Raw genomic sequence first — 14544 nt, 5'->3', positions numbered from 1 at the left:
AAAAACATGAAAATTTGAAAAATTCGAAAAATTAAAAAAATTTGAAAAATTCGAAAAATTAAAAAAATTTGAAAAATTCGAAAAATTGAAAAATTAGAAATTAAACTCAATTAAAAGGAAAATCGATCTATTGAACCGTTAAGGTGGTGTCCCGCTTAAATCGGCTGCTCGACCATCAGCTTATCCGGCTAGGCCCTTTAATCAATGTCATTTTAATTAACAGTCACGCGTAGGAGTTTGTCGTTTCTGTCGCGCGTTTCGCGAATCGAACCGCGGCTACGCGTCGATACCGTGACGTAATATCGTGAAATTCTATTCGTGAGATGCAACGATGCGAGAAGTATTGCTTTGGTGCTCTCTCGGGGTCCTTTGACGATACCACTCGGGCGCGCGCGCGCGTACACACCTACACACGTAAAACGCGAGCGTATAGATGCAGGTTTTATCCGGCGATAGGGGACGAGCAGCAGACTTTTTCCGATTGGCTCGTACGAAAATCGTTCCACTAAATCTCCGGTTGAATTAATATCGGCCGGTGAATCCCCCGATGTCATAGATCCTATCGCGTTATCGATCGGCTTGCGATCCGCCGCGCCGCCGCCGCTACTCTTCTCGAATTAATGAGGGCTCGCCGCGCCCTCGGCTAATTCCCAGATCATTTTTTCCCGGATTACGGCGAGCCTCGATCTTACGGCGCTCGACGACCAGGAAACTTCGAGTGGAACCACTCGCGCCGTATTTGTACCGATTGTTCGTTTTCGATCATTGTGCCCGGGCAAAATCGAGAACCCATTCAGGACAATGCTTTTCTTATGAATCGCGGGATTCGTTTGTCGAGCACCGAACTGCTCGATAAGCTTAATCGGCGCACGCCGATCGGAATTATTTCACTCCCATTAATATTCGGACACCTTGTGTATGTAAAGGTTAACTTTTATTTATTTTTTTTAATTATTTGCCATTTGGCTTACAACATTCTTTTTGTTACATGCACAGTCCTCTGACCAAACAAAAAGTTTTCTAAATTTTTATACTATTTGATTCCAAATTGCACTGACTTAAACTAAGTTATACTGTTTTTCCTAGAAAACTATAAATTTTCTTTTTGAAATATTAGAAAGAGTAATTTAGTAGGCAATGTCTACAGAATTTTCTTCAAAGATTGTAATCGACTAGAATAAAAGAAAAATAAGAAAATCGCGTTTTATAATGTTTTTGTTTGTGCTGAATAGATAGTTGCAATTTAAATATATTTATATTATGTATATTTCACCATAATAATACAATTATTTTTAATGCAATAATAGATTATCTAGTCTTAGCCTTTTTTATAAATTTGATCAAATTACAAACATTTAACTATTAAATATGTATTTATATTAGAACAAACAACTGTAAGAAATTTGCAGATTTCTACATTTTTTAATGCCTATTGCTTGACTACGTCAACTAATTTCGTTGCGATTTGCAGCTTACGTACAACTTACTGTGATCTACAAAACGTAATGTTTAAATTTTCGCCATAGACTCAGATGGAAAATTTAAAAAACATGAATTTTTATTTATTTATAATATTTTCAATTAGTTTTAATTATTTTAGTTATTTTTATTTAAATTCGTCCCTCATTTATTGCAGTTTGAAAAACATTGCACCGTTTTAAAGGGTGCCCGAATAATTAATGCGAATCGCTGTGTACGGTTGACCCGCTGCATATAATTTTTTGGGATGAAAGCGATTGGAACTTTCTTTATTGACAAACGCGTTACTCTCTCGTGCTAAAAATACCAAACAGAATCCGTAAAATATGTTCTTTTCAAAAGGATGCTAAATTCGTTTCTCAACGTTCAAAATAAATATGGACATTAAGTGAATCACTTTACCCGCGAATTTCTTGAAAGATGACGAAAATGTATGTTCAACGCGTGTCCACATTCGCTTCGGTGTTAAAATTCTCACGCTAAAGGATCAGACTTCGCTATCAATGTAACGCTAAACCTGCCATTGCGGTCAAAATGATCAATCTAACATTTTTTATTTTCAAATCGTTGAAATCGCGACTATCCGTTCTTAAGAAAATATTGAATAAATTCCTTCGCACAAGCGTTACGTTATGATAAAAGTTGCAAGCGATCGAAATAAGCTCGATCCTGCCGGTTTTATAAAACATCGCACCTTAGCCGCTTTCAGAACCCGGTAGGTTCGGCGTTGAAAGAGATCAACGGCATTCGTATGTAGAATAGGTAGACCGATTTGAAAAAGAGCGGCATACAAATTAGATTTCTCATTCGATTTTTCGCTATCGGAGCGTCGGAGCTTAAACACGTGCTAAATAATAAATCACGGGGAAAGAACTGGATGTACCAGGATCGAATACACTGCCAGCAGAATTTTCCCTGTGCTGCTGAAGATTTACGTTGCCTTTCATGCGAGCATAATCGAGGTGTGTAGCTTTAGGCTCGCCCTCCGGAAGCTTTTTCTTCGGCTCCGGACTAAAAAGAGAGAGAGATGACGAGAGAGAAAAAGAATGAGAGAGAGAGAGAGAGAGAGAGAGAGAGCGCGCTGCATAAGATCCGATCCGTGAACAATGGATATCGTAGCATAAATTTCTGAGCGACGGTTCTCGCAAACGGGGCTGCGATTTGAGGGCACCGATGCGTTTCGATTAGGTCTCCATTAACGGTTGCGGGACTTCCGCGTGTAATCGTACTTTCATCGATACCCATCTGTCCCCGGGAAGCTCCGCCGAGGCGGGACGGAGTTGGGCAACACGGGTTTCGGTCTCGTATCACGTTTGCATAAGTGTAGTACACCTCTCGGCTCATTATTATTCCGCTAATTTGCCTCCGCGATGCCGCTCCTGTGCTCCGCCGCGCACATTCTTGCGAAATACCGGCGAACGATGCCTTCCAAGAGATATTCGGGCACCGGTGATTTCGAATTTATTGTTAACGATGCACCGCGATGGTGCAACCGGCCGTTGCGAGATCCGCGAGACGCGGGAACCTGAAATCACGGATGAGAACGTTCTGGGAGGAACGCTCTGACCTCCGATTAACACTCCAGCTACCTGTCGATGCAGCCTGTGACGCCTCGAAGGTGAAAATCGATTTTCGATGTCGCTCCCGATTTTCGTGAAACTTCGTTCGCCATCGCATTTACAACTTTCAGAATTTTTGCTGCTTCGACGGTAATGGTCACGCGAATGATCTTTCCGTAGAAAAATTCCGCAGACTCTCCTGAATACGATGCCATAAGTTTTTTCAACTTAACGGACATTTAAGTGTGTTCGAACAATTTTCAAAGGGAACAAGACACCATTGCCGATTTTGCGCGAACCTCAACCTCGATGTCTTTGAATATTGTTTAAACGTGTCGAAATGTTTAGAATGTTATAAAAATATGTAACGTTGTAAAAATTATGCAACGTTACGAAAATATTTAACCTTGCAAAAACGTTGTAGAAACGTATAACATTATGAAAACTTGCTAAGTTAAAAAATTCGACAGTTTACGAATTTTAAATACCGTTCTCCGTAACAAACAGCTTTCCCAATTATGCAAATCCCGTTCGAATTAATTGTTCCTAAGGCTCCGCCGACTTCGTGATCGTTTCTCGAATCGTGATGCCGCGGGCAGATGCGGCAACCGATTGCGCAACCGACGAATTACGAAAATGTCTGCCAGGGAGAAAAAGGTATAATGTTGTAATTAATTTGCATGGGTGGCTGCGAGTCCGTGACGCGCTTGTCGCTTCTCGAAAATTCGGGACTGCGACCTGCGCTTTCCTAAACAACTGAAATTCGACGTTTACGACTTCTAAACTATAAAATTGTTACGGCTGTCGGGCATGGGCGCGGAAAATTCTTAACTGCCTTGATGAAATGGCGACCGGTTAACGTCGAACAGTTGGCTGGACAAAATTTCATTAAAATTATAATTTATGAGAAACATTACGAATAATTGTTTTCAATAATTACTAAGAAATGCTTAAATATATGTGTAATCTTGAATATGTAACGACTAGACTGCGGGTCTTTATGCAGAATAAAACTTATCGTCATCAATTGCAACGTAGATGTGACAAATAAAAATTTCTTTCTTTCTTTAATCATTTCAGTGGTTTGAAAATGATACATAGATGTCATTCAATTCTTGTAATATTTTCATTGCTTGAAATTTCACCTACCCATTTTTATTATAAATGTATAAGATCTACAATCTAGTAATAATAATAACGATAATAATAATGATATTTATGTATTTAATCAACTGGAGAAAGTCTCTGTGTTACAATAGCATGCCAAGAATATAATAGAAGATGAAGTAGGTGATCAAGATAAATAATAATTAAGATAAATAATTCTAAATAATATTAGAAACAGAGAAAATAAAGGAGAACAATGCAGTATGTGAGATCGTTAAACAAAATAGGTCTGGTACTAGGAAAATAAAAATACGAACTGAACATGCGAGTGTTGCTCGACTATGAAGCTGATACAGAGAATGCAGCATGAATTTCTACGTTTTATTGCACAATTGCTAAGAAGACCAATGTTATGACTCATGCTGCATGATCATAACTACGCACCTGTGTTAATCACACTTAAAACGAAGACCTTTGCGGAACAAACGACCCGCGGCAGACATATTAATTCTTTTCAAAATTATAAATAACATGATCGATTGACCTCCTTTACTAGACCTTATAAACTTTAATATTAACCCCACACGTCCAGAGTACGCAGCTGTCTGTTATTCGGAATCGATACTTCTAAGACTGACCTTAGTTTCTTTGAGACTATTACCAGAATTTCCAGTTATATTAATCCACTAAGTTGCGACATCGATTTATTTTCTGGCACTGCCGAGAAACATAAGCAACCTGTTCTGGAAGTTACTAGCACAGTCTAATCTAAGTTAACATTTTGAAATTCAAATTACAGTCGAATTTTCGCACGGTGAACTCTCTCTCTCTCTCTCTTTCTTACTCGCGAAAACTTCGATAACTCGATAACTCGAAGATTTTCGTTCCTCCCTGGAGATTCGAGTTCTCGAGATTCGACTGTATAAATTTTGAAGCGAGAAATGATCATCGATCGTACAACAAGTTTTTCAACGTGTGAAACCTCAGAAATTCAATTTCACAGTGGCGGAAAACATGTTTCCATGTCCAACGAGATTATAATATTGTATATCGCCGCTGTTTATTTCGTATGCATCGCATGGCTCGCGAACGTTCGCAGCTTTAATTGAAAGTTCCTTTTTGCAATTACATCGTTCGCCACAATGCCCCATGTGTTAAGACACTTTATAGCCGCCTTGTATAGCGCCTTGTTAACAGGAAACCTACTCGGTCCACGCCGCGCAGCTTTGTCAAAATAGAATGGAATTCTTTCTCGTTCCCAGTCTCTCTTTCTCTCTGCTTTCTCTCTCTTTCTCTGCTTTCTCCCTCTCCCTCCCTCTCTCTCTCTCTCTCTCACTCTCTGCTTTCTCTGGAAAAGCTCCTTAATTACGGGAACCTTATTGAATAGAAGCTTCGGTGAATAGACTTCGTTTAACAGTCTTCGCCTTGGAACGCGAAGAATCACGGCGAAGTTCCCAATCCCCCAGGATCTGAAATAAAATGCTTTCCCAGAGGTTCTGTCAATTTTCGTGCACTTGATCTCTCTGTGATCGCGGTCCTTCCTCAAATATTTTGAAGAAGTATCCGAGGAACAAGTACATACATACCGCGGTTTCTTTATTTCCTTTGACTGGAGAACCTTCGAAATCTTTTCCACCAACGCCGAGCTCTAAAGGAGCAATATTCTTCTGTACAGTCATCTGCTTCTCTTAATTGGAATGCAGGTATTATGCTTTTATGATGAAGCGACTGGGTGAAACGTAATAACTTCGTTCAAGGACGTGAAAGAGGTGACTCCTCCACCCTTTGAAACGAGTACAAGCCGAGAGAACGCATTATCTACCGACAATGATTTCATAATTTCCGAAAAGTGCAGAATTTACAATCGAAATTGTACTTTTTCATAAATTGTTTAGTGGCGATAATTATTTCAATCGTGCACCAACAATCATTTCGTTTGAGATTGTGATTTAGCAAATGGTTGTTGTTCAAATTTCTCTTGGTGTAGCAAGAATAGCAACAATGATTTAAAATTCTATTAATAATCCTATAAATTCTATTATTAATCCTATTAATACACATATATACAAAGTGTTTGGTTAAATATTTGCATCTCGATTTTCAACATTATTATTATTGTATGTAGCAAACGACAATTTTCTTAATCGAGAAAGTAATGATTGTTTTACATAATGTGATAAATCTGGTAATATTATATTATATTCTGTAATCTATAAAATGTACTCCGCCCATTTAATTAACCTTGAAACGATCGCGTGGGGTGTTTGACGCTCTAGTAAATCGTATAAAATTGTAAAATTCTAAACAAATATTACAATATAAATAAATTGTTCATAAATCAACGAAAAAGTGTCCACTAACAATCTACGGTTTAGATCCCACTCAGTTTGAGTGGGTTGTTGAGCACCCCCGCGCCGCTTTATCTAACTTAAACCCACGCGACCGGTCCAGGGTTAGTAAATAATAACAATAAATTATAATATATTGTAAATATATAGTAAATAATAATAATAAATTATATTAATAAATCTGGTAATATTATATTATATTCTGTAATCTATAAAAGGTACTCCGCCCATTTAATTAACCTTGAAACGATCGCATGGGGTGTTTGACACCCTAGTAAATCGTATAAAATTGTAAAATTCTAAACAAATATTACAGTATAAATAAATTGTTCATAAATCAACGAAAAAGTGTCCACTAACAATCTACGACTTAGATCCCACTAGAGGGGTGTTGAGCACCCCCGCGCCGTTTTATCTAACTTAAACCGACGCGACCGGTCCACAGGGTTAGTAAATAATAATAAAAATAATGAATGTACGGCGAGTGGCCGATTTTCCAAGCGAGATATCGCGAGTAAGCGGGTAAGAATCTTAAGGACGATGATGACTGGAGGAGCGGCGACGCGAGTTTGTTGTAACGCTCACCGGGATAAATAACGATTCGAGAGACCGTCGGATCGCACCTAGTGCCTCGATTTTGTTTAACATTCCGCGGGCCACGCCGAAGTTCCCATTTCCGGCTTATTGCATCGCCGGCGGCCTCGAACCGCGCTCATCAAACTTCGAGCAGGGGGGGCTCTTTCTCGAAAGTTGCCCTCGCGATGCCGGATGCTTGAAATGCGCCGGCTAGAGCGGCCGTAGGATGCGGGAGGAGGCGCGAGAGGGTTCGCGCGGGGGTATGCAGGAAGGGCAAAGGTTTTATTAAAGCGGGGCAAGCCCGCGCGGCATGTCTCTTCCGGCGTTTCCGTTATTCCCGGAGCGGTATGCAATTATCAGGGCACTATTACCTGTCGGGCCTCCCGCGGGCTCCCTATCGCGATGAAAGTGAATTATTCAGCGGCCGCTAATTAATTAGCGTCACCGGAGCAAGCATCGGGAGGCAATATCATTTTCCCAGACGCGCCGCGGTAGTCCTCGTTAGGCTCCTCAGCCGAGGACGGTGTCGTTTCTACGCGTTTTCGACGAATTTCCGCAAAACACTGCGCCGAGTCGTCAAATTGCTGCTGATCGCCGCATTCCAGACAATCCCATAAAGTCAAAGTAATTTGTTAAAGATTATTTTCCGCACGATATTCCCGTACGTATAAATTCTTATTCGAATAAATACTCATTGAAATAAATTCATTCATTCGAATAAAATCTGATTCGGATAAATTTTAATCTAGACAAATGTTCAGCCGATTGCATATCTATTTATTTATTCATGTATACGGGTGGGAAAAGCCTTCGTTTTTATGTTATCAGCGACTGTTAATTATTTAAATTCTGAGATATAAGCACAATTTCGCTGTCAACGATTATTTTAAAGAATTACTAATAGGTATGTTATTATAATGACCAAAGTAATTTGTTATCGGAACAGAGTAAAAAGGTATATTTTATGGATTCTGTTTGAAGTGTTCGTTACAAGTGTAAAATGTTAATCAGTAAAGATTATACTCCTGTATCTACATTGACTATGAATATTGAGGATAAAAATTGAAACGAATTTAGAAAGAACATATATTGTATATAGTTACACTAGATGTGATTGTTATAGTTGGAATATAGTTAAATATAGTATTGAAAATATAGTTACACGTTTATATTCCTATAATTATATCGTTTATTGTACTATATATTATACTATGTATTATACTATATATAATATACATATATACTATATATTATACTATTGTGTATATAATATACATATGTATTATGTATATATTATATATCATACAATATATATAATATACATATGTATTATGTATATATATTATATATTATACAATATATATTAGTATATACTAATCACGTGAGTTTAGACATTAACGTTGTTTCTTCGTGAAGTACAATATGGCCTACAATTAGTCACCCGACGAAAAGTCATTACCGGACCATTGTAATCGAAGGAAAGCGTGTCGAGAACGTGCTTCGTCTGCTTCTTATGGACGAACGACGACGACGGCGACGACGACTCGGCAGCTAAAAAACGCAGCAAATATCGCCAACGGATGTGTACGAGCCTGATAAAAAAAAAAGAGGATGTGTTCGGCCGTGTAGGTGCGTGTAGCATCCGAAATGAAAAAATTCCGGACACATTTCGATCGCGTATGCAGAACATGGAAGAACATCGGTGAAAGCTCGCGAATATTTCTCGCGGCTCCCGTTATTTCGGCGAACCTCGAGCGGCGCCCGGCGATTTCGGTGTTCACCCTGTAGAGAATCGTCTTTTAAGCAGCTTATAAACTGTACGCGTAATTGGGCCGAGCAATTTTCCCGGCGTTTCGGTCGCTTTATCTTAGAAGCGCCCGGAACGTTTCGAGGGCGGAAGGCGCTCGTGGGAATCGGGGCTGAGACTCGCAGATAATTTCGGACTCGACCGCGGACTTCGGAGTTTTTTAATTTATATGATAATGCCACCGCCGCGGAGGACCCGATGCGTATTCATGAACATCGGGCCGATCCAATAACCGAGATTCATACTCGAAAAAAAAGAAATGTGAATAGCTGATGAACAGTTGTTCCGGCGAAGTGCCGCTGGCCCGGCCGTGCATTGTTGTTTAGCTAATTGTGGCATAGTCGACGGCTGTTCGTTCGCTGGGAGGACGGAGCCTCGATGCTGTTTATGGAGCACTCTTCGTCCCATCTAGGTTAAAACTAACGCTTCGATCGGTGGCTGAACCCTTTGTGCCCGGCCCGCGCGACTCCGTGGCGCCATTAAGAATTTCTGTGCCATCGTTTCAGCCAATTTTCCTAATTCTGTTTGCTGCCCGACACGATCCCCACTTCGGGACGACAAACTTCGTGAATCCGTGAAAGGCCGCTGCGTTTTCGGCAAAGAACCATCGTGTCACCCTCGGTGACGAGATCTTATAATTACATCCTTCAGGGATTTTACGAGATTCTTCAGCTCGTTTTTAACCCTTTGCTTAATTATTTTATCCTTTCTCGAGTCTTATTCTTTCTTCTTGCACGGCAAATTGGACGCATACTCGCGTCACAGTTCAAGATATAGCGGTTTAACTCTTTGGGGCACGGTGGGATTAAAAATGTCCCATCTTTTTGATGCACGATAATACATGGTGGGACATTTTTAGTCTCATCTCGAAATATTGCAACAGCTGTATGTACATTCATGAACCTATGTGGCACAGTGAGTCTATCTGAGTCCCAGCCTATAACCACAAATTGAATTGAATTATTATTATTATTCTTTTATATTTTTATATTATGTGATTCCTTTGTTAATAATAATATACCAATTTTGTTTAATTTAAAACGCAATAAAATGTCTGTGCAATATGGGACTATTTTATTTTCTGAAATCCTGTGCGTATAAGTCGAGTAAAAATTGCACCCCCAATAAGATGAATGCGTCACACATGATAGCCCGTTCGATTGTTCGATGTTAGAAAGACATTCTTATTTTGGCGCAGTTTTATGTTTCGATTTAAGAACGAGAACGTTCGGCGATCGATAAAGTCGGTATTAAATAGACGATGGAGTGATTTGTACGTCCAACCCCCCCACCGATTAGTATGCTCGCAACGGGAAAATTCGGTATCGACAGTCCAGAGACATTCTATTAAAAGAGATTCAGAGCCAAGATGAGAGATATCCGATTTTGACGTTATAAGGAGAGCATCAATATTTCAGTGGCATCCGTTTTACTTCCTGGAGCTTCCCGAACCGTTTTGTTAATATTGAAAATGTTCGTCGCAAAGAGCACCGTATAACCAAGGCACTTATATATCGAACGACCTCGTTGAAAGAAGCGGAGAGATGCTCTACGTTACCCGGAAAATTCGTTATCGGTAAACATTATTTCCATTTTTGCTGCTTCGCCGCAAAAATCGGATTATTCGAACTTAATGGATTTATTATAAACGGTTAAAAAGTTTTATCGTTTATAATTTTTTATCCATAACGATCATCTTGCGTGCGATATTCTTATTCGAATAAATTCTTATTCGGATAAATTTTAATCTAGATAAATGTTTAGTCGATTGTACATTTATTTATTTATTCATGTATACGTGTAGAACAACCCTTGGTTTCTATGTTACCCCAGTAACCGTTAATTATTCCAATTTTGAGAGATAAGCGCAATTTCACTGTCAACGATTATTTTTCAAAATTACTAATAGGTATGTTATTATAATGACAAAAATAGGTCGTTGAATTCAGTCGCCAAATTGAGTATCGTCTTTGGAGTATTATATATTAATTCTGATAAAAACGATAACTTTATCCGACATCTTTTACATTAAAAGTACACTAAAACCAATGTCCAACATACAAATGCTTTCGCGTAAATTCGTAACGGCGTGGGATGCACAAAAATTCGCAGTCCAGTGGCATCGAACAAGCTTTCGGTAGAAAATGTCGGCGGACGTTGAGGTGGTTTCGATGAACCCCGGAGCCGTTCTTCTTCAAGAACCACGGTCACGGAAAGGCTCTCGAACCGCTGCCGACCGAGTGGCATACAAATCGTTCCCTCGAAAATTTCACGTGACCGAGCCGACTATATTTTCCGCTCGGAGCAATCAGGCATTCATGGTTGCGGCACGTCAGACGTGTGTTCGGCGATTACGAGACACGGTGATTATCGAATCAACGCCGGAGCGAAGTCCGAACGCAGGAATGTGCACGCTTCTGCACGGCGCGGCCGTTGAATGCCCGTTGAATGCACCGTGCACACCCGGCCGGTGCCGACGAGCAAAAAAGAGCACGATATCCCGTTCCGCCGAACACGCGAAAAAATAGAAAACGGATCGATAATGGCGAATTCCCTTATTTTTCTATTACTCTGTATTATATTATATTATATATCATATTGCCTTTTATATTATATTATATTATATTGCATATGCAACGGCTGATAAATAAACAGCGGCGGGTCGCGTGACTTCCGGTTCGGTTAACCCGGCGCGAACACGCTTGCACGGAAACAATGCCCGCCGGGAACGAGGGAAAGCGAGTGATGTGCGCGGGATACGTGACATTAAATGGCACCGCGCTACAGAAATTTAATATGGCGTGGATAAAACGTGCAGGAGAAAAATATGAAATCGGATACCGGTGAAAGACATTTCGAGATTAGGCTTCTTATCAGCCTCTTTGTTGTGTAAATGAGATTGTTCCATTACGATTTTACGATCTAATTGTTTGAAGAAGAAAAAAAAAAAGAAAAGAAACGACCCAGTTCGTCGCGTCGCAATGGCAACAGATGTTGTTTTGCTAACGATTGTTTTCATGCCGCGACGACGTTTAGCCTTCGGTCCGTAATATTGCAGCTTTCAGGATGATTCGCGAAAAATAAATTTCCATTTTCTAACCGACGATGCTTTCCGTCCCGGTGAAAGCGGACGGTAAGGCCCCGCGCGCCTCTTCTCGCCTCGATGTATAAATGATTCTGTTGCCGCGTTTAAAAATCCCGGACAAGGACCCGAGCGTAATTAAAAATCTAGGAGTGCCCGGGACGATTCTGTACGTCCGATCACGTTAACGGGGTTACCATAATTTAGGGGCGGCGACGCGATGCAGCGCAGGAGAGATTGATTTAAATGTTACGGAAGATTTAATGCAATTACTGGTACAGAATTATCTCGGTCAATATTGGATGTCTGCTACGTGAATTGTAAATGCGGTCCTAACAATTGTTGTGTGTGATAACATTTCAATCATCTTTCAACAAACTGGATCAGTTGTGGTCCAGTTGTGATGGAAAACCGTTCTTAGTTCTATCATTTTTATTAATATTGTTATTAATTTCATTCTTGCCTGTTAGGCTTATCTTTGGTGAAGATATTATTTGATATAATATTCTATTATATTTAAGAATTAATAGTCTAATAATCTTATTTAATCTACTCTAATAATTCAGCAAGAAAAAGAAACGCAAATGAAAAAGTAAGCTTACGTTATCTATCTAAAATCTGGTAATCTAATCGAAGAAGAAACATAAAAAAGAGAAGAAAACGTAACTATCGGTTTCCATTTCTTCTTCATCTTTGGTCTTCGACATCCCAGTTTTTAATTCTACTATTAATAATTGATAATTTGAAGTAACAGCGGAAGAGCTATAATTCAAATCGAATTAACTCTGGGCAAGAACGGAGGGTTCGAAAGGTCACCGATGATCGCGCAACTAAAGATAGAAAAAACAATAAATTATGTACGTTGTTCCGAGGGGTGCATGTAAATTGTGTCGGGTGTTCTAACGGATCGAACCACGGAATGCTGACTTGTCGTTTGTTTCCCTCTAATCCGAGGCAATGCTGACGAGGTCTCGTCGTCATCTTTCAAGAGGATGCGAAACGGATCGGCGGGGAATGATTGTTGTTGTTCTAACTGTAGTGAATTCGTTCTGTTCCAGATACGAGACCGGCACACATAGTCATGTGATTCCCCCGACGACGGGGCAGGTGTCTGAAATTCGGTTGTGAAAAATCCCAGTCAGAAAAGGAGGGAGGAACCGTGTGTCGCAGGCCTGTTGGTACGACAATAATTTTTCAATAGAAAGTAGAGAAAAGTTCGGCATGAAGATCGCCAGGCTAAAATGTATCGTCTAACACGATCTTCCTAGCAAAAGGCATCTTCACTTTTCCCACTTAGTGGCCAGATCCTCTAGGAACAATGTCCTGCTTCCCAAGACAACATAATCGCTCGCCATTCCTAACTTTCACTCATCATTCTCTCGTGAACATTCCTGTTCCAACCGATAGTCGGATGACCTGACAGTAATTACCTTTAGTAAATCCCAAAAGATAGTTACATTAGGTTGTATTGCACATAATAACTTCTTTGGTAACAAAAGAATCAGCTATAAGAGAGTTCATTAAAAACCTAGAACAGCCCCTATGAAATGTCCCTATGAGATAGTATATTAGAAACCTAAAACATCCCCTATGAAATAGTTCATTAGAAAGTTAAAATAATCTCTATGAAACCTAAATTCTTAAAAGACCATCAACTCACACTAAATAAATAGCCAAAGGCCTCTCGCAGGCTAACAAGCCTTAGCCTTCAAAGTCTGAACCACCTCTTCGTTGTCTTCCTGAAAACACGTTGACTAAAACTGTGTTTCCAACAGGTACATCCGGTCGGTACGCCCGGGGGATGATCTCGGAGCTCAAGGCGACAATTAGCCGCGTCCGAAAATGTTCCGCTGCAAGATTCGCATTCACACGTGCCAAGTGATACTGCTTACGTCTCTGGTATGGTTCCTGGTGGACGTGATGGTGCTGATGCACTATTCGGACTGCAAAGGCGGGTCCGGATGGGGCTGCACAGAGAGCAGCAAGCAGCAATCGTTGACAGAGGAGAGCGTCCCCCATCCGAAGGCCCTCAAGGACGAGCAGGTGCAGCCGACAGGTCAGCAGGGCAAGCGAAAGTACAAGCAGTCGGAGCTGCACTTTTGGAGACCGGCGAGGTTCGTGCGTGAAACGAAGGGTAGCCACGGCGAGATGGGCGCAGCAGTGCACATCCCGCCGGAGGACGAAGCCAGGCAGCAAGAGCTGTTCAAGCTGAATCAGTTCAACCTGATGGCCAGCGATATGATCGCGCTGAACCGGTCCCTCAAAGACATCCGTTTAGAGGGGTGCAAAACGAAGAAGTACAGCAAGTATTTGCCCGACACCAGCATCGTCATCGTCTTCCACAACGAGGCCTGGAGCACGTTGCTGAGAACCGTTTGGTCGGCCATCAACCGATCGCCGCGCACCCTGCTCAAAGAGATCATTCTTGTCGACGACAAGAGCGAGCAAGGTGAACAATTCAATGTTTTACATAGAGCACTATTTAACACAAGCCGTCTGATCCTTTTTATTAAAACAGCTCTTGAAGTTAGGGGATGAAAGAAGCGTTTACCAGAATTAATAGGCTACGCAGTCTTTTCATCCCCA

The 14544-nt window shown here is 40.6% G+C and overlaps 1 protein-coding gene across 5 annotated transcripts in view; it reads left to right on the top strand.

Moving 5' to 3' along the window:
* The window catches only part of Pgant5 (polypeptide N-acetylgalactosaminyltransferase 5), a 37935-nt gene that overhangs the window by 16913 nt on the left and 6478 nt on the right, over window positions 1-14544 (top strand). For all 5 annotated transcript variants that reach the window (XR_004489828.2, XM_033467244.2, XM_033467243.2 and 2 more), the window contains exons 2-3: window positions 13017-13136; window positions 13734-14407. Coding sequence is in view for 4 of the 5 variants with exons in the window: in XM_033467244.2 (XP_033323135.1) it covers window positions 13801-14407 (607 nt within the window). In the remaining variant the exon portion in view is untranslated. The remainder of the gene's footprint in view (window positions 1-13016; window positions 13137-13733; window positions 14408-14544) is intronic.

This window comes from Megalopta genalis, chromosome 1 (assembly GCF_051020955.1).
Source record: "Megalopta genalis isolate 19385.01 chromosome 1, iyMegGena1_principal, whole genome shotgun sequence".
NCBI lineage: Eukaryota > Metazoa > Arthropoda > Insecta > Hymenoptera > Halictidae > Megalopta > Megalopta genalis.
This window is presented reverse-complemented; position numbering and strand designations above follow the sequence as displayed.